This window comes from Mytilus edulis, chromosome 10 (genome assembly GCF_963676685.1).
Source record: "Mytilus edulis chromosome 10, xbMytEdul2.2, whole genome shotgun sequence".
NCBI lineage: Eukaryota > Metazoa > Mollusca > Bivalvia > Mytilida > Mytilidae > Mytilus > Mytilus edulis.
Genome location: NC_092353.1, coordinates 53,201,735 through 53,229,624, shown reverse-complemented (window position 1 = coordinate 53,229,624; position 27,890 = coordinate 53,201,735). Strand labels below are relative to the sequence as shown.

Sequence of the window (27,890 nt, the reverse complement as noted above, 5' to 3'; positions counted from 1 at the left end):
TTAAGCTCTTAAACCTGCTATATTCCTCAAATGATAACTCCGTTTCCAAGGGAAAAATCGGTTGCTATGGTGATCAAACTAAAAAAAGTCCCAAGAATTTTTCTATTAAATTTGGTAAAGTAGTATCCAAACTCCATAACTACAGTGCTAACTATGCTGTACACATTTGCAGTTTTTTTAAATCACCCGAGAAAATTTGAAAATGTCGCAAAAATCCCAAATTCAGAAAAGTTGGAAAATATGCATTTTTTGGCAAAATTTTTCAAAAAATTTACAAATTTGAATTACATGCCATCTTAACTAAAAAGAAGCTTAAACCAAGTTGTATCAATGTTACATATGAAAATTAATGAAAAATGCTTGATTCTATTAATAATCAGACTCTGAATTGTAGTGATTTAGCTGATTTTTGAAAGATTTTACCACGCTTAACAACCCCAAAAAACGAGTGTCCGTTACCATGGCAACCACTCATATTTTCCCACTCAAATTTATTTTTTGAGCAGTATGTTGTTGCTACTTCTTCTAGGCCATTTATAGATAAAATCTAAAACCCTCATAAATCTAATGTATATGGCACTCTGCCTGATTCTTATGAAGAGCTGTACTTAATAAAGGCAACAGTAGTATACCGCTGTTCAAACTCATAAATCCATTGACAAAAAACAAAATCGGGGTAACAAACTAAAACTGAGGAAAACGTATTAAATATAAGAGGAGAACAACGACACAACACTACAATGTAACACACACAGAAACGGACCAAGCATCAGAAAAAATCCCCCCGAGAATAACAAATATAACATCAAAACCAAATACGTGAATTTGGGATAGACAAGTACCGTGACACGTCTTATCGCAATGTGAATTTACACTCAAAAATAAGAGAAAACAAACGACGCAACGTTAAAATGTAACACACACAGAAACGAACTATAATATAACAATGGCCATATTCCTGACTTGGTACAGGACATTTTTAAAAGGAAAAAATGGTGGGTTGAACCTGGTTTTGTGGCATGCCAAACCTCCCTCTTGTATAGCCATGTGAAATATAACATTAAAATGAGAACTCAACACCACAGGACTACAATATAAATAAATTGGAGAACACAATCGACAAAGAAACACACAAACAACAGCCAACAAAAGGCAACAAGTTCAAAATTTTAATACGCCAGAAGCGCATCTCGTCCACACAAGATCCACTTAACATACTATTGGTCAATATTTGAAAATGATCTATTTTTGTTGTAAAAAATGTCTGTGTTTTTTCACGTTTTTTTTTTTCGTATCGGTATCTTTTTTGTTTTCCTCGAAATGTTTTTTTTAAATATTAATTTCCTACATTTTGTTTATTTCAGATTAGACGATACGTGTAATTCTTCGTCTATTGTTCTCCTGTTTTGTTTTTGTTTTTTTTTTGTTTTTTTTTTATGCATGTGGCATACCAGATACAATTTTTCCTTCATTTAGTAATGTTACCATTTATCATACTCGGAACAATTTTGTTCCAACTATTGCCTAAATGATCTCCCTTGGTCCAAGAGATGCCACAATGCACTAAATATCATAAATAAACTATAGGAATATTCACACAACACCTACACGAAATATAACCATTTTGATATCAATCATGATTTCTGCTTTCACCCAATAATTTAGCGATGATTTTCCAATCGTTATTTGTATTGCTTTGTGCAGTTGTTTGTATTGTTTTTGACGCAATTCATATTCAGGGACACATACACATCATATGTTTTTACAACATTAGTTTAAGCTGATTGTGGTCACGATGATTACATTGCGAAGACATTTGATTGTTGTCTGTTCTTTACTTTTATTTTATCTCATGATTTCCTTTTGTTTTGCACAACAGAATATTAGGAAACGTAATTTTGTAAAAATACAAGGCAGACGGATTCTACCAAGTAATACAACAATAATGACAAAGATAGTCCCTTCTGGTGTGGCTTGTGTGGCGTTGTGCTCTACACAGGAAACGTGCTGCCATGCTAGTCATGACAGTAACACGCAACGTTGCGATTTAGATGTATCTTGCTGCCCACAAAGTGAGCCTTTACCAAGTGCAATTATGTTTCGGATTCTTTCGGGTAAGTAAACATAATTTCTTCTTGGTTTTAGGATGTTCGCTTCTCTTCTTTTTGAAGTTTTGCCAGATAATCGGAATCCTCTGGTTTTATTAATGTAATACCATTAAAACAAATTGATAAATAACCTCTACTTTTCTTTTCCATCTTTGAAAATCTTTTTTTATCCATAAAAAGACACCAATTTTAAGTAGAGGAAAAATCCAGCGATAACTACTTCACGCTTTATATCTCAAAAATTCTACTTTTTTTAATTTCTTTATTTATATATATACTATCAATTTTTAACAGTCATTTTATAAAATTGTTATTTTAAAACAGAATAGCGAACATCCTTCAATAATTAAATAATTTCCATACCTTTATGAATGTACATGTACAAATATTTATCAAAATATACAAATTTTAACTGATCGGTGACTGTGTTGAGATCACAAAACAATACGAGACTACAAATACAGACATGCAGTTTCACTCGTATTTTTGTAACTCTATTTAGTGTGAATAAATAACACGCGAGTGTGGCGCAAATACAAAATTCTGGTATCTATGGTGAGTTTATTAAAACAGTACCGCATTGATAAGTTACAAGAAATCTTTACGAGTAAGTTATAAAAGTCACTGAGAAATATAAATTATGGACAAGAATAGTCTGATTACTATATAAATTTATTAAAGACTAACAAAAACTATACAAACATTTAGAATAAACATTTTCTAATATCATTGCTTGCTAATATATGATTGGAAAGGTGTACGTGTCTGCTGGGGACGGTGGTATTTCTAGATTTGATCAAAATCTATTGATAATCTATTTGTTTTTAACGGATTAAAGAAGTGCTGAGTAAGTTACTGATTTGGTTATGTACAGCAGGCACGTGGGCATTCGGGCGGGCAGCTGTCAAACAATTTCTATGCATGTATTGGCACACACTTCAACCAAAGGTTTTTGAAATTTTGATTTGTTGTTACTGAAGACAAAATGGAGGTACAGTTCAATATTGACGATTTTTACCTTCATCATTCAGGAGTCATGGTTCTTGAAGGATTGAAAAATGGGGTTCTAGATGTGTCCGTGCTGTGACCATCTAATCAAAACTTTTCAATTTTTAATATATAATGTTTCTAGTGACAAAATAGAGGCAAAGTTCGATATTGGCGTATTTTACTTTCACCGTTCTAGAGGTATGGTTCTTGAAGGATAACAAAATCTGTTCCATAAGGAATATATATTATGAAAATATCTATGATAAAGTGACGTTTTGTAATTTCAAATAAATATACTGACATCTTTACTATGCAGTTCAGACACACGATTTAATTGATACACTTTATTTTAGATCTTAAAATTAATTTTGTGTTATCCTAATAGTAAAGGGAAACTTTATACTAGTAAGCGTGGTTTTTTCACCAATTCATACATTTACACGTTTAACTGACCTGCATTTCATCTTGGAAATATATCTAAAAAAATTGCAGTAAAAAACATTAAATTTGATGTTTTCAGCAATCATTTGTCAGATTTGTTTAAAATTTATTAACATTTTGACAAAGTATTTGTTGTACTCTATCAAAGAGTAAATTGTAATAGATTATCGTAGCTGTATGTGACATATTATTTTTTAATCGTGGTTCCTCAATACTCTTCAACTTTATACTTGTTTGGCTTTTTAGCAATTTGGATCTGAGCGTCACTGAGGAGCCTTATGCCAGCGTCACACATTTGTGTATAGACCGACCTGCGCCAGACGATTTTCAAGTGATACCTGTTAGCTACACGCATGTTATACATACGTTACGAGCGCGTTGTAAAACACTACATCGAAGTTTGGAACACTTTTAAGGCACGTTGTATTCTGACATGCCACGAAACTTGCTGTGACGTTTATAAAATGACATATGTCCGCGAATTTACAAAACCATGTGTATCCAGAAGTAGTACAAACAATAAAATCCAGAATGGAAATTGGAATATGTCAACGAAACAACTACCCGACCAAAGAGCAGCCGAAGGCCACCTATGGGTCTACGATGCAGCAAAGAAAATCCCGCACCCAGATATTTGAATCATTTGGCCCCATAATAAATATGTGAACTACTTCAGTGAAACACCCCATAATTGCTTGTCCAAGACACCCCGAACGCATGGATAATCGTCCAAGGTTCGACTTTGGGGTGTCTCAAGGGACGTTTTTCCTCCTTAGCGTGTCTTTTATCTACGTTAGACAAACATCCTACTTACGAAAACTTACTTTACTTGAACGCCCTATAAACGCGTATGCATGCTTCTTGTATGCATTTAATATGCTTAAAGCTCGTTGTGCAGACGATACATATATTACTGACAAGTTGAATGCGTTCAAAATTACTAATGTATTGGCCGTGTACATGGCTTGTGACCACGTGAAACTTGCATCTGGCATACACACTAATAAACTTGGGGATTTTTTTTAGCAAAGTCGTCAATGTACGAATGGTAAATTGTACCACAGCATTATAGCTTAAATTGATATTCACTTAGATGTACAATCCCTGTAGTGAATATGCCTGGACATATAAACAATCATAACTTGTTTGTGAAACTCATTTTAAGTAGACTATAGGATTATTAGAGAAATGAAAGGGCTTAGTATTACTGATTATGTTGGTTTTTTCAATGTTCTCTTTTCGACAATTGAACAGCAATGGAACAAAACAAATCCCAAAGTTTTTAACCAAATTATATATATGCCAGAATGTAATTCAGTGACTAAATAATGCGATTATATTTTGTGAATAATTTCAGTTTCACTTTCATGCCAGAGCGGATGGCATAAGTTCGGAAACAACTGCTATTACATAAGTAATGTAGCAAACAGCTGGAACGATTCTGAGGTAATTAAGTAATACTTTATGTTCATGAGTATGTAAAATTATGAATATGTTTTCAACTGATGATCATTATTATATCCATATAATTCGATTTGGGATACAGAAAATCTCAAAACCAAATATGTTACGAGTACAAAGACTAATGAAGTGGTACAATGTTCGACTTATATCAGCAATAAAGGTTTACTCGACCTTTTGTGTGCATTGCAGTGATTTTTATCTCACAAATATGCATCTATTCTTCGTATCTTACTTGCCTACATGAATTTCTACATTTAAATTGATATCAGACAAAAACTAATTAAATCACTGCAAAACAACTTGTTGTTTATTCAATGCTGATAATTATTGTGGTACGAATTTGCTATTGCGTTACGTTTTCGTTTATTATTGTAAAATCTGCAAAAATGTACACATACTCAATATTTTACATCCTAAATAGGGGCATTCGTTAAAATTATCTAATGCCCCCTAGAAATGCGATACTATTTAGATTTTGATATGAGGACATATGGTAGAATACCAATCAGATAACTATCAATCCGATACCAAATGACGTAAATGTCATCTCAAATATGTCACCCCGCATTTTTCAACAAATGGCCATACCAATATCATTTAGTTAGATATAATGATAGAAAGGGCAAACTGTGAGACAATTCAATTAAAAAAATCAACGTCATGGTTTATGCAGAAAAATGAGATCGTTCCAAATTACCAAGCAATAATAAATGAACGTGTTAAATGTCAATCCGTATCAAAAAATAAAAAAAAGAAACATTTTTCAGTATCAGTAAATAACATGTAACAACTATAATTGATGATTTTTCTCCTTCTGTAATTCGTTCAGTGTTTCAATATATTTTTTACAAGTCGATATTTGATAATTTTAAATTGATATTTATCTAAAAAATTATAAAACATTAATAGTTATAAAAGACGAATTGAAAGTGTTTCAAAGTCGAAATTTAAATTGTTTTAAAGTTGTACATTTAAAGTGTTTTAAAGTCGTAAAGTAAAAGCTTTATAAATTCGAATGTATGAAATTCAATAGGGAAAGCATTTTGAGTAATAATAAAGATGTTTATGCCCCACTTACGATAGTAGAGGGGCATTATGTTTTCTGGTCTGTCCGTCCGTCTGTCCGTTCATCCGTCTGTCCCGATTCAGGGTAAAGTTTTTGGTCAAGGTAGTGTTTGATGAAGCTGAAGTCCAATCAACTTGTAACTTACATGTAGTACACATATTGCTTATGATATGATCTTTCTAATTTTAAAGCCAAAGTAGACTTTTGTCCCCAATTTCACGGTCCACTGAACATAGAAAATGAAAGTGCGAGTTTCAGGTTAAAGATTTTGGTCAAGATAGTTTTTGATGAAGCTGAAGTTTAATCAACTTGAAACTTAGTATACATGTTCCCTATGGTACAATCTTTCTAAATCTAATTCTAAATAATTTGTTTTACCCAATTTCACGGTCCATTAAACATAGAAAATGAAAGTGCGAGTGGTACATCCGTGTACTTTGGACACATTCTTGTTTCAGTCTAGATTCGACTTATTCATAAAGTTTGATTCTGAATTTAATTTCACTATGTTCTAACGCATTCTTGAGATTTTCCATTTTCGCAAATAAACATATTATCGTGTTCACTACAACGTGAACAGCTTGGAAACAAGATTAAACAATTATCATGAGATCTATAATAATTACCGGAGATCTATAATATTTATAGGTTACTTGCATAAAGAACGGAAGCATGCTTGCAGAAGTCAAATCAAGTTGTGAAAATGATTTTTTGAAGACCAAAGTTAATGGATCACGTATGTACATGTATTACATTTTTATTCCAAAGAACTTTTAATATTAAAATATTATATAATGATAGTGTCATTTGTTTTTAGTTTTATCAACTTTTGGGAAACTAATATAATGTTTTTGAAAGTCAGTTAAACCACCTATTTAATGGAGAAAAAAAAGGTGCAATTCTTCATTCCAAAGGGAAACTGCATTTGAGGACAATTAGTTGAACATCAAGTGTTTTGTTTATTCAAAAAATTAATTCATACAGGAATAAACCTACTGTAAAAATACTTCATTTAATTAGATTATTTTTTTAAATTTCTTTAGAACATTTTGAATCAACAAAAAAAAATTAAAGCAGTGCAAAATGTAAATACTAAAATTAATGTGATTATTTTCCTTCTTACATCATTTTGATTAAGAGATAACAAGAAGTTTTAAATAGTAATCAAAGGTACTAGGATTATAATTTAGTACGCCAGACGCGCGTTTCGTCTACATAAGACTCATCAGTGACGCTCATATCAAAATATTTAAAAGCCAAACAAGTACAAAGTTGAAGAGCATTGAGGATCCAAAATTCCAAAAAGTTGTGCCAAATTCGGCACAAAATACATTTTCGTATTTAAACTGATATAATATTACATAAAAGAGGGACGAAAGATACCAAAGGGACAGTCAAACTCATAAATCTAAAACAAACTGACAACGCCATGGCTAAAAATGAAAATGACAAACAGAAAAACAATAGTACACATGACACAACATAGAAAACTAAAGAATAAACAACACGAACCCCACCAAAAACTAGGGGTGATCTCAGGTGCTCCGGAAGGGTGAGCAGATCCTGCTCCACATGTGGCACCCGTCGTGTTGCTTATGTGATTACAAATCCGGTAAATAGTCTAATTCGGTAGGTCACATTCATGAAAGGGAAGGGGATTGTAGTTACGACGTAAGGAACATATCATAATTGTCTTCCAAACTGTTTCGTAGGCACAGAAACTAATTGTTCTTAAAATTGTTGTATATAATTATAGTTGAATACTGGATAGGCGGAACAGACATACAAAATGAGAATCTTTGGATTTGGTCGAGTAGTGAGACCAAGCTCACATTTTTTGACTGGAGTCCCAATCAACCAAACAATTATTATGGAGGTCAACATTGCCTTGAATTCAACTATAAATCAGCATGGAATGATAAAGAATGTGCTCTCCTTCGTCCTTTTATCTGCGAAAAGAGTAAGTTTCATGTCATAAGGATCACAGCAACTAGATTTCGATTAAGCTTTGGGTGTAGTTCGCAACTTAAAAAAACTAATAAATGGTGTTTAATAATTATCAGATTGTTTCGAATTTATTTAGATTTATTATTTCAACATTAATTGAATATAATTTTATTTGATCATCATCTACATCACAGTTCCCCCCTAACATTTTTACAACGAATTAAAAGAAAATCGGACAACACACCCAAAACCATGCTGTGTGCTTGCCATTTTAATATAATACTACTATACATATTTTTCAAAGAAACAGTTTTAATCTCATTGTGTGTTGATGTCAATTATATTATGATCATACATCTAGCCAAAGGAATTGTAATGCTATACTAATATAGAAGATTATATGGCATATGCCAGATGTAGGTAAAATGATACATTAAGTATCCTAAGTTTTGTTTAATTGAACAAAAAAAAGAAAAATCATGTTAGAGCTCAATTGCGACAACGTACAACATCTTGAGCAAGCTATACATATGTATGGTAGTTCTTAATAAAACAAAATTATAGGATTCCTTGCAACATTTTCAATAAAAAAAACTCCTCTTCTACAAATATGGATTTAACGATAAGCAAAACATGCTGCTATGATTGCCAATGATAAAACTATTACAAAGATTCTAACCGACATGTATTACCACAGTTTTAAGTCATCAACCGTTCTTGAACAATGAGCGAAACCCTTATAGTTATAATCTTTTTTTTACCGACTTTGAACTCCGTAATTTATATTTTTTCGACAGGGTTCCTTCTCTGTGGTAAGACATACTGGTACTCGGTCAATTGCGAGTGATCAAAATAAGTAAACATATAAACCTAGTAGTTTGGGAGGGGAAAATTTACTACTTTCTGAGAATTAAGACATGTATAGAAAACATTAAACAGTAAACTTTCCCTCAAAATTATACCTACAAAATCTTGAATTTACTTATTTACGTTGCTCTTGCTTGACCAAGTACCAACTGTCCAAACACAGAGAAGGTCATCTGTCGATAAAATATGAATTCTTGGGTCAAAAGTCGGTAATAGGAAAATTTTCTATTCACCTATAAAGGCTCCCAATATAAATTAATGTGAACCAATTCATACGAAAATAATTATTGACATGGCTGATTTAATCACATGATTAAACAAATATGACAGATAGCAACAAACGATAACAACTGATATTTAGTAAACATTTTGATTGTTGTATATGAACCCTCTCTGATATTTAGTATACAACTTAATAGTTCTATTCGGACCTTCTTTGATTATCAGTATACATTTGATTGTTCTATATGGATCTTCTTTGATTATCAGTATACATTTTGATTGCTCTATATGGATCTTCTTTGATTATCAGTATACATTTTGTTGTTCCATATGGATTTTCTTTGATATTCAGTATACATTTTGATTGTTTTATATGGATCTTTTTTGATATTCAATACACATTTTGATTGTTCCATATGGATTTTCTTTGATTATCAGTATACATTTTGATTGTTCTATATGGATCTCTTTTGATATTCAGTATACATTTTGATTGTTCTATATGGATCTTCTTTGATTATCAGTATACAGTTTGATTGTTCTATATGGATCTTCTTTGATATTCAGTATACATTTTGATTGTTCTATATGGATCTTCTTTGATTATCAGTATACAGTTTGATTGTTCTATATGGATCTTCTTTGATATTCAGTATACATTTTGATTGTTCTATATGGATCTTCTTTGATTATCAGTATACATTTTGATTGTTCTATATGGATCGTCTTTGATTATCAGTATACATTTTGATTGATCTATATGGAACTTCTTTGGTATTAAGTATACATTTTTACTGTTCCATATGGATTTTCTTTGATATACAGTATACATTTTGATTGTTCTATATGGATCTTCTTTGATTATCAGTATACATTTGATTGTTCCATATGGATTTTCTTTGATATTCAGTATACATTTTGATTGTTCTATATGGATCTTTTTTTATATTCAGTATACATTTTGATTGTTCTATATGGATCTTCTTTGATTATCAGTATACATTTTGATTGTTCTGTATGGATCTTCTTTGATATTTAGTATACATTTTGATTGTTCTATATTAATCTTCTTTGATATTCAATATACATTTTGATTGTTCCATATGGATTTTCTTTGATACTCAGTATACATTATGATTGTTCCATATGGATCTTCTTTGATATTCAGTATACATTTTGATTGTTCTATATGGATCTTCTTTGATTATTAGTATACATTTTGATTGTTTCATATGGATTTTCTTTGATATTCAGTATACATTTTGATTGTTCTATATGGATCGTCTTTGATTATCAGTATACATTTTGATTGTTCTATATGGATCTTCTTTGATTATCAGTATACATTTTGATTGTTCTATATGGATCTTCTTTGATTATCAGTATACATTTTGATTGTTTCATATGTATTTTCTTTGATATTCAGTATACATTTTGATTGTTCTATATGGATTTTCTTTGATATTAAGAATACATTTTGATTGTTCCATATGGATTTTCTTTGATATTCAGTATACATTTTGATTGTTCTATATGGATCTTTTTTGATATTCAGTATACATTTTGATTGTTCTATATGGATTTTCTTTGATATTAAGAATACATTTTGATTGTTCCATATGGATTTTCTTTGATATTCAGTATACATTTTGATTGTTCTATATGGATCTTTTTTGATATTCAGTATACATTTTGATTGTTCTATATGGATCGTCTTTGATTATCAGTATACATTTTGATTGCTCTATATAGATCTTCTTTGATATTTAGTATACATTTTGATTGTTCTATATGAATCTTCTTTGATTATCAGTATACATTTTGATTGTTCTATATGGATCGTCTTTGATATTCAATATACATTTTGTTTTGTTCTATATGAATCTTCTTTGATTATCAGTATACATTTTGATTGTTCTATATTGATCTTTTATTACATCCTGCCATCATCCACCTAACTTTTATCTTAATTTTTATTATGTCTTTCCACTTTTCTGTGGAAAGACCTATTGTATTTCTTCTGATTATTATTTTTAGGTCTTTCCACTTTTCTGTTGAAAGATCTATTGTTTTTCTTCTGAATTTTTTTTTTCTTCCGCCTAATTTTGTTATTGTGATTAATATTTGGATCGCAATATGTCGCTTAGATATTTGGTATATGATATCGAACAGTTTATGCGCCTTTAAAATTTACCCTGCGTAACCAAATACTTTTCTTTGTAGAACTTATCTCCCCAAACACTGTTTTCCTTGTGTCCGCTTCTCCTTCTCAACCGTAAAAGATTACGACAAATTTATTTTATAGAATTGCTTGTTATATCTTTCACATGATTTGTTGTATTTTGACCGAAGATATATGTATAAAGGCAACAGTAGTATACCGCTGTTCAAAACTCATAAATCCATGGACAAAAAATAAAATCGGGATAACAAACTAAATCTGGGGGAAACGCATCTATATGAGAGTTATTTCCCCTTATGCGTTTGATATAAGTGAGATGCATTTCTTTCTTGTAAACCATAAGTAAAAGAGATCTAGGATCTTTCGATTTGAGGTCCTCGGTAAAAAAAAATTAAAATTAGGTCAAGGTCTTTGACTTTTGCTTATTTTTGCATTTTCTCAAACACTTTGAAAGGTATATATAAAAGAACAAGTGCAAAATGTTTGCTTTATTGTTATAAAGATATGTTTCATTTGGTCTGAAATAATCCAATGGCATCTTAAAGGAGTTACTGTTCCTGAAATGTTCAATTATAAGGTTAATTGATTATTACTTCAACTTGGTTTATTATAAAGCCATATGACCTTTAACAAAAGGTTGGGTGACATATAATCCTGAAAAATGACAACCGAAAGTGACCTTGAATAAATCGGAAGTAGCCATTTTTGCACTTTGTTCATGAAAAAGTACTCGGAATTCATATATTTTGTAAATTAGATGGATTAACTTATCACTCAAGACTAGAAATGAATTTCGATCAACCTGAAGTGGTGTATGTGAAGTTAGCAGCCGGTTCGTTATTCGTTATTCGATATTCAATATCCAACCGGCTGCTAGCAGCCAGTTTGATATTCAAAATTTAGTGAAAAATCATCAGAAATTAAATACTTGAAATTATAAAAAGCACGATTTTCATAGTCAAAAGGACTGAGAAGATACGTAGGAATCATTAAATGACCTTTTCAAGCTGTCGCAATTTCTCGTTGTCCTCGAATATAAACCCTTTTCCGTGCGACATATTTGTCTGTATGTAATATAGAGTTTTGTCATAAAAACGACTTCAAAGATGTACTTTTGTGTATAATGTTTCTTACGACAAAAAGAAAAACCAATAACTCTAGAAATATTTTTAACTATAAATAGAAATATATATGGAAAGCCAAAAAAAAAAATTTCAGTCAAAAAATGTCCAAATTTTAGGACAAAGGGCACAGGGTGATGGTGAGAGCCCCCTGATCTCTCAATCTTTCTAATATTTAACAGACATTTAGTCAATAGGTAGATACAAACGTGACTAAAAGGACTTTGGGTACACTTCCTGTCTTCTATGTTTACGGAGCGCCCAAAGTGCCAGTTGGATATTCAAAATATATAGCGAAAACCTACCCGAGACCGCTTAAATGAGTTTGAGACCCCCCTGGTCTTTCAATGTCCCTAAAATTCAACCAAATCATTGACTCTGTATCTATAAAGATTGTATTAGATGGAGTTTCCAGAAAAACGTCATCTTCAATATCTACGGAGGGCTAAGATTGTCACTTTTCAGTCAAAAAATGTCCAAATTTTAGGACAAAGGGCACAGGGTGATGGTGAGAGCCCCCCTGATCTCTCAATCTTTCTAATATTTAACAGACATTTAGTCAATAGGTAGATACAAACGTGACTAAAAGGACTTTGGGTACACTTCCTGTCTTCTATGTTTACGGAGCGCCCAAAGTGCCAGTTGGATATTCAAAATATATAGCGAAAACCTACCCGAGACCGCTTAAATGAGTTTGAGACCCCCCTGGTCTTTCAATGTCCCTAAAATTCAACCAAATCATTGACTCTGTATCTATAAAGATTGTATTAGATGGAGTTTCCAGAAAAACGTCATCTTCAATATCTGCGGAGGGCTAAGATTGTCACTTTTCAGTCAAAAAATGTCCAAATTTTAGGACAAAGGGCACAGGGTGATGGTGAGAGCCCCCTGATCTCTCAATCTTTCTAATATTTAACAGACATTTAGTCAATAGGTAGATACAAACGTGACTAAAAGGACTTTGGGTACACTTCCTGTCTTCTATGTTTACGGAGCGCCCAAAGTGCCAGTTGGATATTCAAAATATATAGCGAAAACCTACCCGAGACCGCTTAAATGAGTTTGAGACCCCTCTGGTCTTTCAATGTCCCTAAAATTCAACCAAATCATTGACTCTGTATCTATAAAGATTGTATTAGATGGAGTTTCCAGAAAAACGTCATCTTCAATATCTACGGAGGGCTAAGATTGTCACTTTTCAGTCAAAAAATGTCCAAATTTTAGGACAAAGGGCACAGGGTGATGGTGAGAGCCCCCCTGATCTCTCAATCTTTCTAATATTTAACAGACATTTAGTCATACGTAGATACAAACGTGACTAAAAGGACTTTGGGTACACTTCCTGTCTTCTATGTTTACGGAGCGCCCAAAGTGCCAGTTGGATATTCAAAATATATAGCGAAAACCTACCCGAGACCGCTTAAATGAGTTTGAGACCCCCCTGGTCTTTCAATGTCCCTAAAATTCAACCAAATCATTGACTCTGTATCTATAAAGATTGTATTAGATGGAGTTTCCAGAAAAACGTCATCTTCAATATCTGCGGAGGGCTAAGATTGTCACTTTTCAGTCAAAAAATGTCCAAATTTTAGGACAAAGGGCACAGGGTGATGGTGAGAGCCCCCTGATCTCTCAATCTTTCTAATATTTAACAGACATTTAGTCAATAGGTAGATACAAACGTGACTAAAAGGACTTTGGGTACACTTCCTGTCTTCTATGTTTACGGAGCGCCCAAAGTGCCAGTTGGATATTCAAAATATATAGCGAAAACCTACCCGAGACCGCTTAAATGAGTTTGAGACCCCCCTGGTCTTTCAATGTCCCTAAAATTCAACCAAATCATTGACTCTGTATCTATAAAGATTGTATTAGATGGAGTTTCCAGAAAAACGTCATCTTCAATATCTACGGAGGGCTAAGATTGTCACTTTTCAGTCAAAAAATGTCCAAATTTTAGGACAAAGGGCACAGGGTGATGGTGAGAGCCCCCCTGATCTCTCAATCTTTCTAATATTTAACAGACATTTAGTCAATAGGTAGATACAAACGTGACTAAAAGGACTTTGGGTACACTTCCTGTCTTCTATGTTTACGGAGCGCCCAAAGTGCCAGTTGGATATTCAAAATATATAGCGAAAACCTACCCGAGACCGCTTAAATGAGTTTGAGACCCCCCTGGTCTTTCAATGTCCCTAAAATTCAACCAAATCATTGACTCTGTATCTATAAAGATTGTATTAGATGGAGTTTCCAGAAAAACGTCATCTTCAATATCTGCGGAGGGCTAAGATTGTCACTTTTCAGTCAAAAAATGTCCAAATTTTAGGACAAAGGGCACAGGGTGATGGTGAGAGCCCCCTGATCTCTCAATCTTTCTAATATTTAACAGACATTTAGTCAATAGGTAGATACAAACGTGACTAAAAGGACTTTGGGTACACTTCCTGTCTTCTATGTTTACGGAGCGCCCAAAGTGCCAGTTGGATATTCAAAATATATAGCGAAAACCTACCCGAGACCGCTTAAATGAGTTTGAGACCCCCCTGGTCTTTCAATGTCCCTAAAATTCAACCAAATCATTGACTCTGTATCTATAAAGATTGTATTAGATGGAGTTTCCAGAAAAACGTCATCTTCAATATCTACGGAGGGCTAAGATTGTCACTTTTCAGTCAAAAAATGTCCAAATTTTAGGACAAAGGGCACAGGGTGATGGTGAGAGCCCCCCTGATCTCTCAATCTTTCTAATATTTAACAGACATTTAGTCAATAGGTAGATACAAACGTGACTAAAAGGACTTTGGGTACACTTCCTGTCTTCTATGTTTACGGAGCGCCCAAAGTGCCAGTTGGATATTCAAAATATATAGCGAAAACCTACCCGAGACCGCTTAAATGAGTTTGAGACCCCCCTGGTCTTTCAATGTCCCTAAAATTCAACCAAATCATTGACTCTGTATCTATAAAGATTGTATTAGATGGAGTTTCCAGAAAAACGTCATCTTCAATATCTGCGGAGGGCTAAGATTGTCACTTTTCAGTCAAAAAATGTCCAAATTTTAGGACAAAGGGCACAGGGTGATGGTGAGAGCCCCCTGATCTCTCAATCTTTCTAATATTTAACAGACATTTAGTCAATAGGTAGATACAAACGTGACTAAAAGGACTTTGGGTACACTTCCTGTCTTCTATGTTTACGGAGCGCCCAAAGTGCCAGTTGGATATTCAAAATATATAGCGAAAACCTACCCGAGACCGCTTAAATGAGTTTGAGACCCCTCTGGTCTTTCAATGTCCCTAAAATTCAACCAAATCATTGACTCTGTATCTATAAAGATTGTATTAGATGGAGTTTCCAGAAAAACGTCATCTTCAATATCTACGGAGGGCTAAGATTGTCACTTTTCAGTCAAAAAATGTCCAAATTTTAGGACAAAGGGCACAGGGTGATGGTGAGAGCCCCCCTGATCTCTCAATCTTTCTAATATTTAACAGACATTTAGTCATACGTAGATACAAACGTGACTAAAAGGACTTTGGGTACACTTCCTGTCTTCTATGTTTACGGAGCGCCCAAAGTGCCAGTTGGATATTCAAAATATATAGCGAAAACCTACCCGAGACCGCTTAAATGAGTTTGAGACCCCCCTGGTCTTTCAATGTCCCTAAAATTCAACCAAATCATTGACTCTGTATCTATAAAGATTGTATTAGATGGAGTTTCCAGAAAAACGTCATCTTCAATATCTGCGGAGGGCTAAGATTGTCACTTTTCAGTCAAAAAATGTCCAAATTTTAGGACAAAGGGCACAGGGTGATGGTGAGAGCCCCCTGATCTCTCAATCTTTCTAATATTTAACAGACATTTAGTCAATAGGTAGATACAAACGTGACTAAAAGGACTTTGGGTACACTTCCTGTCTTCTATGTTTACGGAGCGCCCAAAGTGCCAGTTGGATATTCAAAATATATAGCGAAAACCTACCCGAGACCGCTTAAATGAGTTTGAGACCCCCCTGGTCTTTCAATGTCCCTAAAATTCAACCAAATCATTGACTCTGTATCTATAAAGATTGTATTAGATGGAGTTTCCAGAAAAACGTCATCTTCAATATCTACGGAGGGCTAAGATTGTCACTTTTCAGTCAAAAAATGTCCAAATTTTAGGACAAAGGGCACAGGGTGATGGTGAGAGCCCCCCTGATCTCTCAATCTTTCTAATATTTAACAGACATTTAGTCAATAGGTAGATACAAACGTGACTAAAAGGACTTTGGGTACACTTCCTGTCTTCTATGTTTACGGAGCGCCCAAAGTGCCAGTTGGATATTCAAAATATATAGCGAAAACCTACCCGAGACCGCTTAAATGAGTTTGAGACCCCCCTGGTCTTTCAATGTCCCTAAAATTCAACCAAATCATTGACTCTGTATCTATAAAGATTGTATTAGATGGAGTTTCCAGAAAAACGTCATCTTCAATATCTGCGGAGGGCTAAGATTGTCACTTTTCAGTCAAAAAATGTCCAAATTTTAGGACAAAGGGCACAGGGTGATGGTGAGAGCCCCCTGATCTCTCAATCTTTCTAATATTTAACAGACATTTAGTCAATAGGTAGATACAAACGTGACTAAAAGGACTTTGGGTACACTTCCTGTCTTCTATGTTTACGGAGCGCCCAAAGTGCCAGTTGGATATTCAAAATATATAGCGAAAACCTACCCGAGACCGCTTAAATGAGTTTGAGACCCCTCTGGTCTTTCAATGTCCCTAAAATTCAACCAAATCATTGACTCTGTATCTATAAAGATTGTATTAGATGGAGTTTCCAGAAAAACGTCATCTTCAATATCTACGGAGGGCTAAGATTGTCACTTTTCAGTCAAAAAATGTCCAAATTTTAGGACAAAGGGCACAGGGTGATGGTGAGAGCCCCCCTGATCTCTCAATCTTTCTAATATTTAACAGACATTTAGTCATACGTAGATACAAACGTGACTAAAAGGACTTTGGGTACACTTCCTGTCTTCTATGTTTACGGAGCGCCCAAAGTGCCAGTTGGATATTCAAAATATATAGCGAAAACCTACCCGAGACCGCTTAAATGAGTTTGAGACCCCCCTGGTCTTTCAATGTCCCTAAAATTCAACCAAATCATTGACTCTGTATCTATAAAGATTGTATTAGATGGAGTTTCCAGAAAAACGTCATCTTCAATATCTGCGGAGGGCTAAGATTGTCACTTTTCAGTCAAAAAATGTCCAAATTTTAGGACAAAGGGCACAGGGTGATGGTGAGAGCCCCCTGATCTCTCAATCTTTCTAATATTTAACAGACATTTAGTCAATAGGTAGATACAAACGTGACTAAAAGGACTTTGGGTACACTTCCTGTCTTCTATGTTTACGGAGCGCCCAAAGTGCCAGTTGGATATTCAAAATATATAGCGAAAACCTACCCGAGACCGCTTAAATGAGTTTGAGACCCCCCTGGTCTTTCAATGTCCCTAAAATTCAACCAAATCATTGACTCTGTATCTATAAAGATTGTATTAGATGGAGTTTCCAGAAAAACGTCATCTTCAATATCTACGGAGGGCTAAGATTGTCACTTTTCAGTCAAAAAATGTCCAAATTTTAGGACAAAGGGCACAGGGTGATGGTGAGAGCCCCCCTGATCTCTCAATCTTTCTAATATTTAACAGACATTTAGTCAATAGGTAGATACAAACGTGACTAAAAGGACTTTGGGTACACTTCCTGTCTTCTATGTTTACGGAGCGCCCAAAGTGCCAGTTGGATATTCAAAATATATAGCGAAAACCTACCCGAGACCGCTTAAATGAGTTTGAGACCCCCCTGGTCTTTCAATGTCCCTAAAATTCAACCAAATCATTGACTCTGTATCTATAAAGATTGTATTAGATGGAGTTTCCAGAAAAACGTCATCTTCAATATCTGCGGAGGGCTAAGATTGTCACTTTTCAGTCAAAAAATGTCCAAATTTTAGGACAAAGGGCACAGGGTGATGGTGAGAGCCCCCTGATCTCTCAATCTTTCTAATATTTAACAGACATTTAGTCAATAGGTAGATACAAACGTGACTAAAAGGACTTTGGGTACACTTCCTGTCTTCTATGTTTACGGAGCGCCCAAAGTGCCAGTTGGATATTCAAAATATATAGCGAAAACCTACCCGAGACCGCTTAAATGAGTTTGAGACCCCCCTGGTCTTTCAATGTCCCTAAAATTCAACCAAATCATTGACTCTGTATCTATAAAGATTGTATTAGATGGAGTTTCCAGAAAAACGTCATCTTCAATATCTACGGAGGGCTAAGATTGTCACTTTTCAGTCAAAAAATGTCCAAATTTTAGGACAAAGGGCACAGGGTGATGGTGAGAGCCCCCCTGATCTCTCAATCTTTCTAATATTTAACAGACATTTAGTCAATAGGTAGATACAAACGTGACTAAAAGGACTTTGGGTACACTTCCTGTCTTCTATGTTTACGGAGCGCCCAAAGTGCCAGTTGGATATTCAAAATATATAGCGAAAACCTACCCGAGACCGCTTAAATGAGTTTGAGACCCCCCTGGTCTTTCAATGTCCCTAAAATTCAACCAAATCATTGACTCTGTATCTATAAAGATTGTATTAGATGGAGTTTCCAGAAAAACGTCATCTTCAATATCTGCGGAGGGCTAAGATTGTCACTTTTCAGTCAAAAAATGTCCAAATTTTAGGACAAAGGGCACAGGGTGATGGTGAGAGCCCCCTGATCTCTCAATCTTTCTAATATTTAACAGACATTTAGTCAATAGGTAGATACAAACGTGACTAAAAGGACTTTGGGTACACTTCCTGTCTTCTATGTTTACGGAGCGCCCAAAGTGCCAGTTGGATATTCAAAATATATAGCGAAAACCTACCCGAGACCGCTTAAATGAGTTTGAGACCCCCCTGGTCTTTCAATGTCCCTAAAATTCAACCAAATCATTGACTCTGTATCTATAAAGATTGTATTAGATGGAGTTTCCAGAAAAACGTCATCTTCAATATCTACGGAGGGCTAAGATTGTCACTTTTCAGTCAAAAAATGTCCAAATTTTAGGACAAAGGGCACAGGGTGATGGTGAGAGCCCCCCTGATCTCTCAATCTTTCTAATATTTAACAGACATTTAGTCATACGTAGATACAAACGTGACTAAAAGGACTTTGGGTACACTTCCTGTCTTCTATGTTTACGGAGCGCCCAAAGTGCCAGTTGGATATTCAAAATATATAGCGAAAACCTACCCGAGACCGCTTAAATGAGTTTGAGACCCCCCTGGTCTTTCAATGTCCCTAAAATTCAACCAAATCATTGACTCTGTATCTATAAAGATTGTATTAGATGGAGTTTCCAGAAAAACGTCATCTTCAATATCTGCGGAGGGCTAAGATTGTCACTTTTCAGTCAAAAAATGTCCAAATTTTAGGACAAAGGGCACAGGGTGATGGTGAGAGCCCCCTGATCTCTCAATCTTTCTAATATTTAACAGACATTTAGTCAATAGGTAGATACAAACGTGACTAAAAGGACTTTGGGTACACTTCCTGTCTTCTATGTTTACGGAGCGCCCAAAGTGCCAGTTGGATATTCAAAATATATAGCGAAAACCTACCCGAGACCGCTTAAATGAGGTTGAGACCCCCCTGGTCTTTCAATGTCTATAAAATTTAATTAAATCATAGACTCTGTATATATGAAGGTTGTATTAGAAGGATTTCCCAGAATATTGTCATATTCAATATATATATGGAGGGCTTATATTGTCACTTTTCTAATCATTATCAGAATTTTAGGACAAAGGGCACAGGGCAATGGTGATAGCCATCTAATCTCTCAATCTTTGTATTACTAAGCAGACATTTAGTTAATAGGTAGGCAGAAATTATAACCTTATGTTGGAAAGGGCCAACCATATCCCCACTTGGGGTTGTGAGAGATTAAACAAGCAGCTGACCACCGTCTTGACAAAGAGAGAGACCGATTGAGCTCGGCAAATTGTGAGCTATGGGATGAAAAAAAAACAGGCGCACCGGGTATGATTACCACGAATTTTATATTTTTTGATATGGACGATAGGATCGAAAGATCAAAAGCTGGGTCTAAAAACCGTTTAATCGTGGATATTGGTTTTGGGTGAAACAAATTGATTTTGTTTTGGATTGTTATAAAGATTAAGACATCGATCCAATAACTATTAATAGCTGGAATTAGTTGTTGAAAACGTCAAAGCCCTGAGTGGTATTGCCAAAATGAACCACCACCGATGGTACTCCCGGATGAGGAAGGATCAGTTGGATCAGTTGATCGGAACGAAGACCAACATTTTTTTAGCGTTGTTCCAACCCTATACTAGGAAGGATAATAATTATTATCACCCAAGCCAAACAGCATGAGTTGATAGAGGTTAGCAGGATGTCGAAAGATCGACTACTGGATAAGTTACAGGAACAGATCAGAGAAGATAGGAAATCATTGGGGATAAAATTGAGGTATATCCACTGAAGAAAGCCTTTAAAGATGTATTTACTACCTGAAAGATGACCACTATTATTGACATGGAGGTGCAGACCTTCCTTGAGGTCTCTCAGATGTCAAGAGTGGAACTTATAGACGATTGGGCATTGAAAGGATAACAAGTCAATGTGATGCTGCACTGTGAAGATTAACCCAACAGGTAAGATGGATGATGAGAACGTGGGATACTTTCACTCGGGAAACCAGATTTTCCCTTCAACCACGGACTTGCTTGAAACCCTTAAGAAGGGTAGATTAACCCTTGATTTAGAATAGATGATAGTGAAGTATACCCGCTGCACATTTCAAACATTGGTGAACAGCGGGAGAGAGAACTCAACTTACTGCTGATCCAAGGCTACATGTGCTTAAACCACGTTTATAGCAAGGAAGTTCTGGAAACCAACAAAGAGTGTTGCGTCAACCACAAGGCAGCCAAGATCAGAGCTGCCCAAAGAAGGGACATACCAGCTGACTTTTGTCAACAACACCCACCCGATGAGAGTCCCTTTCGTAGTGTACGCGGACTTTGAGTGCTTTGATTTACCGATAAGGTTGAAATCAAAAACGATAAGGTTCTGTAGCAATACACAGTTTAATAGAAGTTTAGTATCGCATTATGGCCATGGTGAATTTTTTAAATATGAAAGTTTTTGTACAATGAAATACATTTTTAGATAATTGAAGAATAATATAGCCTCCTTAGTGGGGTTATATGAACATTTAGATTGTTTTTAGCATGTTATATATGGTATGTATCTGTTTGACAGTCCGTATTTTTCTATCCGTACCACCCATAGGTCCACAAATTATTGTAGTGTTTATCAACAAATATTTATAGCTCGACCTTTTCAATTCAAATTATGGAAAAACGAGCAAAAATGCATGTGTGTTTTTTTAACCTTTCGATAGATATATGCCTATAGTTTCAGGAAAGGTACAACTGTTCAAACCAACGCTTAGGGGCGTTCAAACAAACGCTTACAGGTATTCAAACCTTCACTTAGGAAGTTTCACGTCAACGCTTTAAATAAATGAACGTTTATAAAGATTACAGACCCGAAACAGTGTGAGGCGCTCGCCAAGGAGTTGCAAGAGATCAAGCGGAAGATTCAAGCCAGTAACATGCAGCATCGCCTGGAGAAGATTGGACTCAACCCTGACCTTTCCAAGGTGTTAAGCCTGTGGTTGAGGCTCAGCGAGAGGCAGCTTCACCGATCACCTAAACGATCGTTTAACTTCCTGCAGCAGTGACAGCCCTCCAGCCTCCACCGCCCAAGTTTGACTACCCACTATCCATTGCACCACCTATAGACACCATCCTCGGACTTCGAGCACAGCAGTATTTGCAGATCAGTAACGATCCTTCGCCGACCACACCTTTGGATCTCGATCTCTTCATCGAAATGTCTGCAAAATATTAGAAAGAGTGAGAAATTAGGGGGCTCTCACCATTGCCCTGTGTCCTTTGTCCTAAAATGTTGATAATTTTTAGCTGAAAAGTGACAATACAAGCCCTCCATAGATATCGAATATGACATTATTCTGGACAATCCTTCTGATACAACCTTTATATATACAGAGTCTATGATTTACTTAAATTTTGTGGACATTGAAAGACCAGGGGGGTCTCACCCTCATTTAACCGTTCTCAGGTCGCTTTTCACTATCTATTTTGAATATCCAACAGCCAATTTGGGCGCCCCGTAAACATTAAAGACAGGAAGTCTACCCAAATTCCTTTTTTTCACGTGTGTATCGACCTATTGACTAAATGTCTGCATAATATAAGAAAGATTGAGCAATTAGGGGGCTCTCACCATTGCCCTGTGCCCTTTGTCCTATAATTTTGATAATTTTTAGCTGAAAAGTGACAATACAAGCCCTCCATAGATATCGAATATGACATTATTCTGGGCAATCCTTCTGATACAACCTTTATATATACAGAGTCTATGATTTACATAAATTTTGTGGACATTAAAAGACCAGGGGGGGTCTCACCCTCAATTAACGGTCTCAGGTAGCTTTTCACTATCTATTTTGAATATCCAACTGGCACTTTGGGCGCTCCGTAAACATTAAAGACAGGAAGTCTACCCAAATTCCTTTTAGTCACGTGTGTATCTACCTATTGACTAAATGTCTGCAAAATATTAGAAAGAGTGAGAAATTAGGGGGCTCTCACCATTGCCCTGTGCCCTTTGTCCTAAAATTTTGATAATTTTTAGCTGAAAAGTGACAATACAAGCCCTCCATAGATATCGAACATGACATTATTCTGGTCAATCCTTCTGATACAACCTTTATATATATAGAGTCTATGATTTATTTAAATTTTGTGGACATTGAAAGACCAGGGGGGTCTCACCCTCATTTAAGCGGTCTCAGGTCGCTTTTCACTATCTATTTTGAATATCCAACTGCCAATTTGGGCGCTCCGTAAACATTAAAGACAGAAAGTCTACCAAAATTCCTTTTAGTCACGTGTGTATCTACAAATTGACTAAATGTCTGCATAATATTAGAAAGATTGAGCAGTTAGGGGGCTCTCATCATTGCCCTGTGCCCTTTGTCCTAAAATTTTGATAATTTTTAGCTGAAAAGTGACAATACAAGCATTCCATAGATATCGAATATGACATTATTCTGGGCAATCCTTCTGATACAACCTTTATATTTACAGAGTCTATGATTTACTTAAATTTTGTGGACATTGAAAGACCAGGGGGGTCTCACCCTCAATTAAGCGGTCTCAGGTAGCTTTTCACTATCTATTTTGAATATCCAACTGGCACTTTGGGCGCTCCGTAAACATTAAAGACAGGAAGTCTATCCAAATTCCTTTTAGTCACGTGTGTATCTACCTATTGACTAAATGTCTGCAAAATATTAGAAAGAGTGAGAAATTAGGGGGCACTCACCATTGCCCTGTGTCCTTTGTCCTAAAATGTTGATAATTTTTAGCTGAAAAGTGACAATACAAGCCCTCCATAGATATCGAATATGACATTATTCTGGACAATCCTTCTGATACAACCTTTATATATACAGAGTCTATGATTTACTTAAATTTTGTGGACATTGAAAGACCAGGGGGGTCTCACCCTCATTTAACCGTTCTCAGGTCGCTTTTCACTATCTATTTCGAATATCCAACAGCCAATTTGGGCGCCCCGTAAACATTAAAGACAGGAAGTCTACCCAAATTCCTTTTTTTCACGTGTGTATCTACCTTTTGACTAAATGTCTGCATAATATTAGAAAGATTGAGCAATAAGGGGGCTCTCACCATAGCCCTGTGCCCTTTGTCCTAAAATTTTGATAATTTTTAGCTGAAAAGTGACAATACAAGCCCTCCATAGATATCGAATATGACATTATTTTGGGCAATCCTTCTGATACAACCTTTATATTTACAGAGTCTATGATTTACTTAAATTTTGTGGACATTGAAAGACCAGGGGGGTCTCGCCCTCATTTAAGGGGTCTCAGGTAGCTTTTCACTATCTATTTCGAATATCCAACTGGCACTTTGGGCGCTCCGTAAACATTAAAGACAGGAAGTCTATCCAAATTCCTTTTAGTCACGTGTGTATCTACCTATTGACTATATGTCTGCATAATATTAGAAAGATTGAGCAATTAGGGGGCTCTCACCATTGCCCTGTGCCCTTTGTCCTAAAATTTTGATAATTTTTAGCTGAAAAGTGACAATACAAGCCCTCCATAGATATCGAATATGACATTATTCTGGGCAATCCTTCTGATACAACCTTTATATATACAGAGTCTATGATTTACTTAAATTTTGTGAACATTGAAAGACTAGGGGGTCTCACCCTCATTTAAGCGGTCTCAGGTAGCTTTTCACTATATATTTCTTTTATGGGCTTTCCATAAATATTTCTATTTATAATCCTAATTGTTTTCTAGAGTAATCGGTTTTTGTTTTTAAGAAAAATCCTGTATTAAAGTACTGTACCTCTTTGATTTTTTTTTATTGACATTAATCTATATTACATTTAGACAAATATGCAAATTAGAAAAGGGTTTATATTCGAGAACAACGAGAATTTGCGACAGCTTGAAGAGGTCATGAAACTATCTCCTACGTATCTTATCAGTTCTTTTAACTATAAAAATCATGCTTTTAATGTTATTAAGTATTATTCTTTTTTTTATTTTCAACTTAATTTTGAATATCCAACCGACTGCTAGCAGCCGGTTGGATATTGAATATCGAATATCGAATAACGAACCGGCTGCTAACTTCACACACATCCTGAAGTGTCAAATTATCTCCTTATTTAAAGGCAAAATATATAAATTTATATATTTTTGGAATCAGTGTGAAAGAAGCTATCATATGAGACCGGAATTGACCCTTAATATACCGGAAGTAGCACATTATCTCCCTTATTTCACTTTTAAATATATAGAAAGCACTTATTAATCTCATCATTATGATTAAACTTATGATTGGATGACAATTTTATCTTTGAGTAAACAGGAACTACCTTCCTTTCAATAACTTTGAATACTTTGTGGAAAGACCTTCAATCGTTCTTTTTTTCTTTCGCCAAATTTTGATATTGCGATTAATGTTTGTTTTGCAATATGTCGCTTAGATATTTCTCATATTGTATCGTATAGTTTATGCGCTTTTACATTTCACCCTGCTAAGCCGAACAATTTTCTTTGTAAGAGTTATCTCCCTATTTAATATTTACTGTTTACCATGTGTGCATCTCCTTCGTAACAAAAAAAGATATCGGCAAAATTCTTTTTACAAATTATTCGTTACATCCTGAGGAATTTTTGGCTAATTTGGATCGAAGCAATTCGATGAAATTTTATAAGAGTTATCAACCTTTACAAAATAAATATGTCAGTATGTTTTTTTAACTCATAAACAGTTAACCATATAACCCTGGAATGTTTTTATTTGAGTCCCCTAGGTCCTAACTTAGAAATTGAGGTCGGGTCAAAGGTCAAGGTCAAGTTCTAAATTGTGACTTTTGCTTGTTTATGCATTTTCTAGGACATTTTGAAAGATACATATAAAAAAAACAAGTGCAAAATGTCTGCTTTATTGTTATGAAGATATGCTACGTTAAGTCTTATACAATTTAATGGCATCTTATAGGAGTTGGTGCCCCTGATATGTCTTGATATGCGGTTATTTGATTATAACTTCAACTAAGATCATAATAAAGGCATTTGACCTTATACAAAAGGTTAGGTGACAAATGACCTTGAAGAGACAACCGGAAGTGACCTTGAGAAAACCGAAAGTAGCCTGTTTTGCATTTTTTTAATATAAAATTACTCAGAATCCACATATTTTGTCATATAGATACATACACTGATTACTGAAGACTAAAAACAAACCGGAAGTGGCCAAGTATCTCCCATTCTACATACAAAAGTATATAGAAACTATATATTTTTGGAATCAGTGTGAAAGAAGCTATCCTATGAGACCGAAAGTGACATTCATTTCACCAGAAGTAGCATATTGTATCCCTTACATCACACAAAAATATAATTAAACCATTATTTATCGCATTAGTATAAAGAAACTATCTTCTTATTACAATTTCCTTTATGTAGATATACCTTCAATTGTTCTCTGAACAATTGGCTTTTAATTATACTTACTTTTTTACATATTTTTGTTGATGTATGTTGTAAAATTATAATTTCTAATTACAGGCTTATTACAATAGAGATCTGGAAGACAAAGATTCCCTTGGATAGAACATCCCTATAAATTATGCATTAGAACATATGTATTATTCGGCGTTGAAAAATATCATTTGAATATCAATTACTTCACACCAGAATAATAAGAGCCTCCTCGAGGTGTTTTTGATCATGTGATTACTTGTCCGTATTTATAGGGATTATTTGATTACGAGACCAAATATTTAAAATGGTTATTTGATTATCTAGAAGTTTTTTTTATTATTTGATTATCTTGTTAAAAAAAATGATTGTGAGATTATATATTAGCAAAACATTTGTTATTATGTTTATACTTTGACGCATAACATACTATAATCCATTTTATTTGCTTATTGAAAATTAAGCTGAATAAAATAATTTAAGACAGCAGAGAAGATAATTTTGTTTTAATAGTTTATTAGGAAGAGAGCTAGTTATACTGTAAATGTATTATGTCTCTAGTCTGGTTAAAGGGTCAGAGTGTGCCATTTAATTTAACGATAAATTGTTGAAATTATATAACATTTTTTACGTGCAGAGAAATTTTACCTATGACCATGATGCAGTGCTTATTGGGTGTCATCTTCCTTATTGGACAATGGTCTTGCGGGGTCATTAAATATTACTTTTAATATTGAATGGTGATATTCACAAGTCTTTAAAATCTTATATTATGTATATTAAATATCATGACTAAAGCTTAACTTTTTACCAAATCATGAGTTACGCAAATTATTTCTAAAGTCTCATATCAATTTGGATCACAACAAAATTAACTGAAAGTTAAGAAGGTCTACATAAGATACCTATTTACTCATTTCAATTTAAAAAAAAACAACTCTAAAAACATAAAAAAAACATAATAAAAAAAGATTCCCATAAAGAATTCATCTATGATTATTATACCAGGGCTTCGTAAATTTTTTTTTGCTAAACTTATAAGTAAAGTGCTATTTTTTATGTACATGTATGTGAACGTCATGCTTGTTTTTTGTTCAAGATGTATATAAATTGTATTCACGTCGCCAGAGTCCTCGGGTAGGGATTCAACTCATGCAGCCTAAGAGTAGACTTCGGATCCACTCGTTCAGCCTAAGAGTAAATTTGTGTCAGATTGTTCTTCCCATCTTTGCTGTTCTTTGTCATTCATTTATATGATATTAGTTGATGTGATTTCGT

At 34.5% G+C, this 27,890-nt stretch overlaps 2 protein-coding genes across 2 annotated transcripts in view; both read left to right on the top strand.

Moving 5' to 3' along the window:
- Nucleotides 1-27,890, top strand: part of LOC139491473 (E3 ubiquitin-protein ligase Mdm2-like) — a 105,730-nt gene that overhangs the window by 28,863 nt on the left and 48,977 nt on the right. The window lies entirely within an intron of this gene.
- LOC139492488 (galactose-specific lectin nattectin-like) lies at nucleotides 1,717-27,890 on the top strand. The gene is made up of 5 exons (XM_071280665.1): nucleotides 1,717-2,114; nucleotides 4,897-4,985; nucleotides 6,718-6,805; nucleotides 7,826-8,029; nucleotides 26,700-27,890. Exons 1-5 carry the CDS (start codon nucleotides 1,796-1,798, stop codon nucleotides 26,711-26,713), a joined length of 714 nt encoding a protein of 237 aa, XP_071136766.1. The 5' UTR covers nucleotides 1,717-1,795; the 3' UTR covers nucleotides 26,714-27,890.

What these genes read in the sequence shown, in the direction of transcription:
- LOC139492488 (XM_071280665.1), top strand. Translation starts at nt 1,796, where the DNA reads ATGATTACATTGCGAAGACATTTGATTGTTGTCTGTTCTTTACTTTTA. An exon ending in ACAGCTGGAACGATTCTGAG is followed by an intron (nt 4,986 to 6,717) that starts GTAATTAAGTAA and finishes TAATATTTATAG; the next exon opens with GTTACTTGCATAAAGAACGG. An exon ending in GACCAAAGTTAATGGATCAC is followed by an intron (nt 6,806 to 7,825) that starts GTATGTACATGT and finishes ATATAATTATAG; the next exon opens with TTGAATACTGGATAGGCGGA.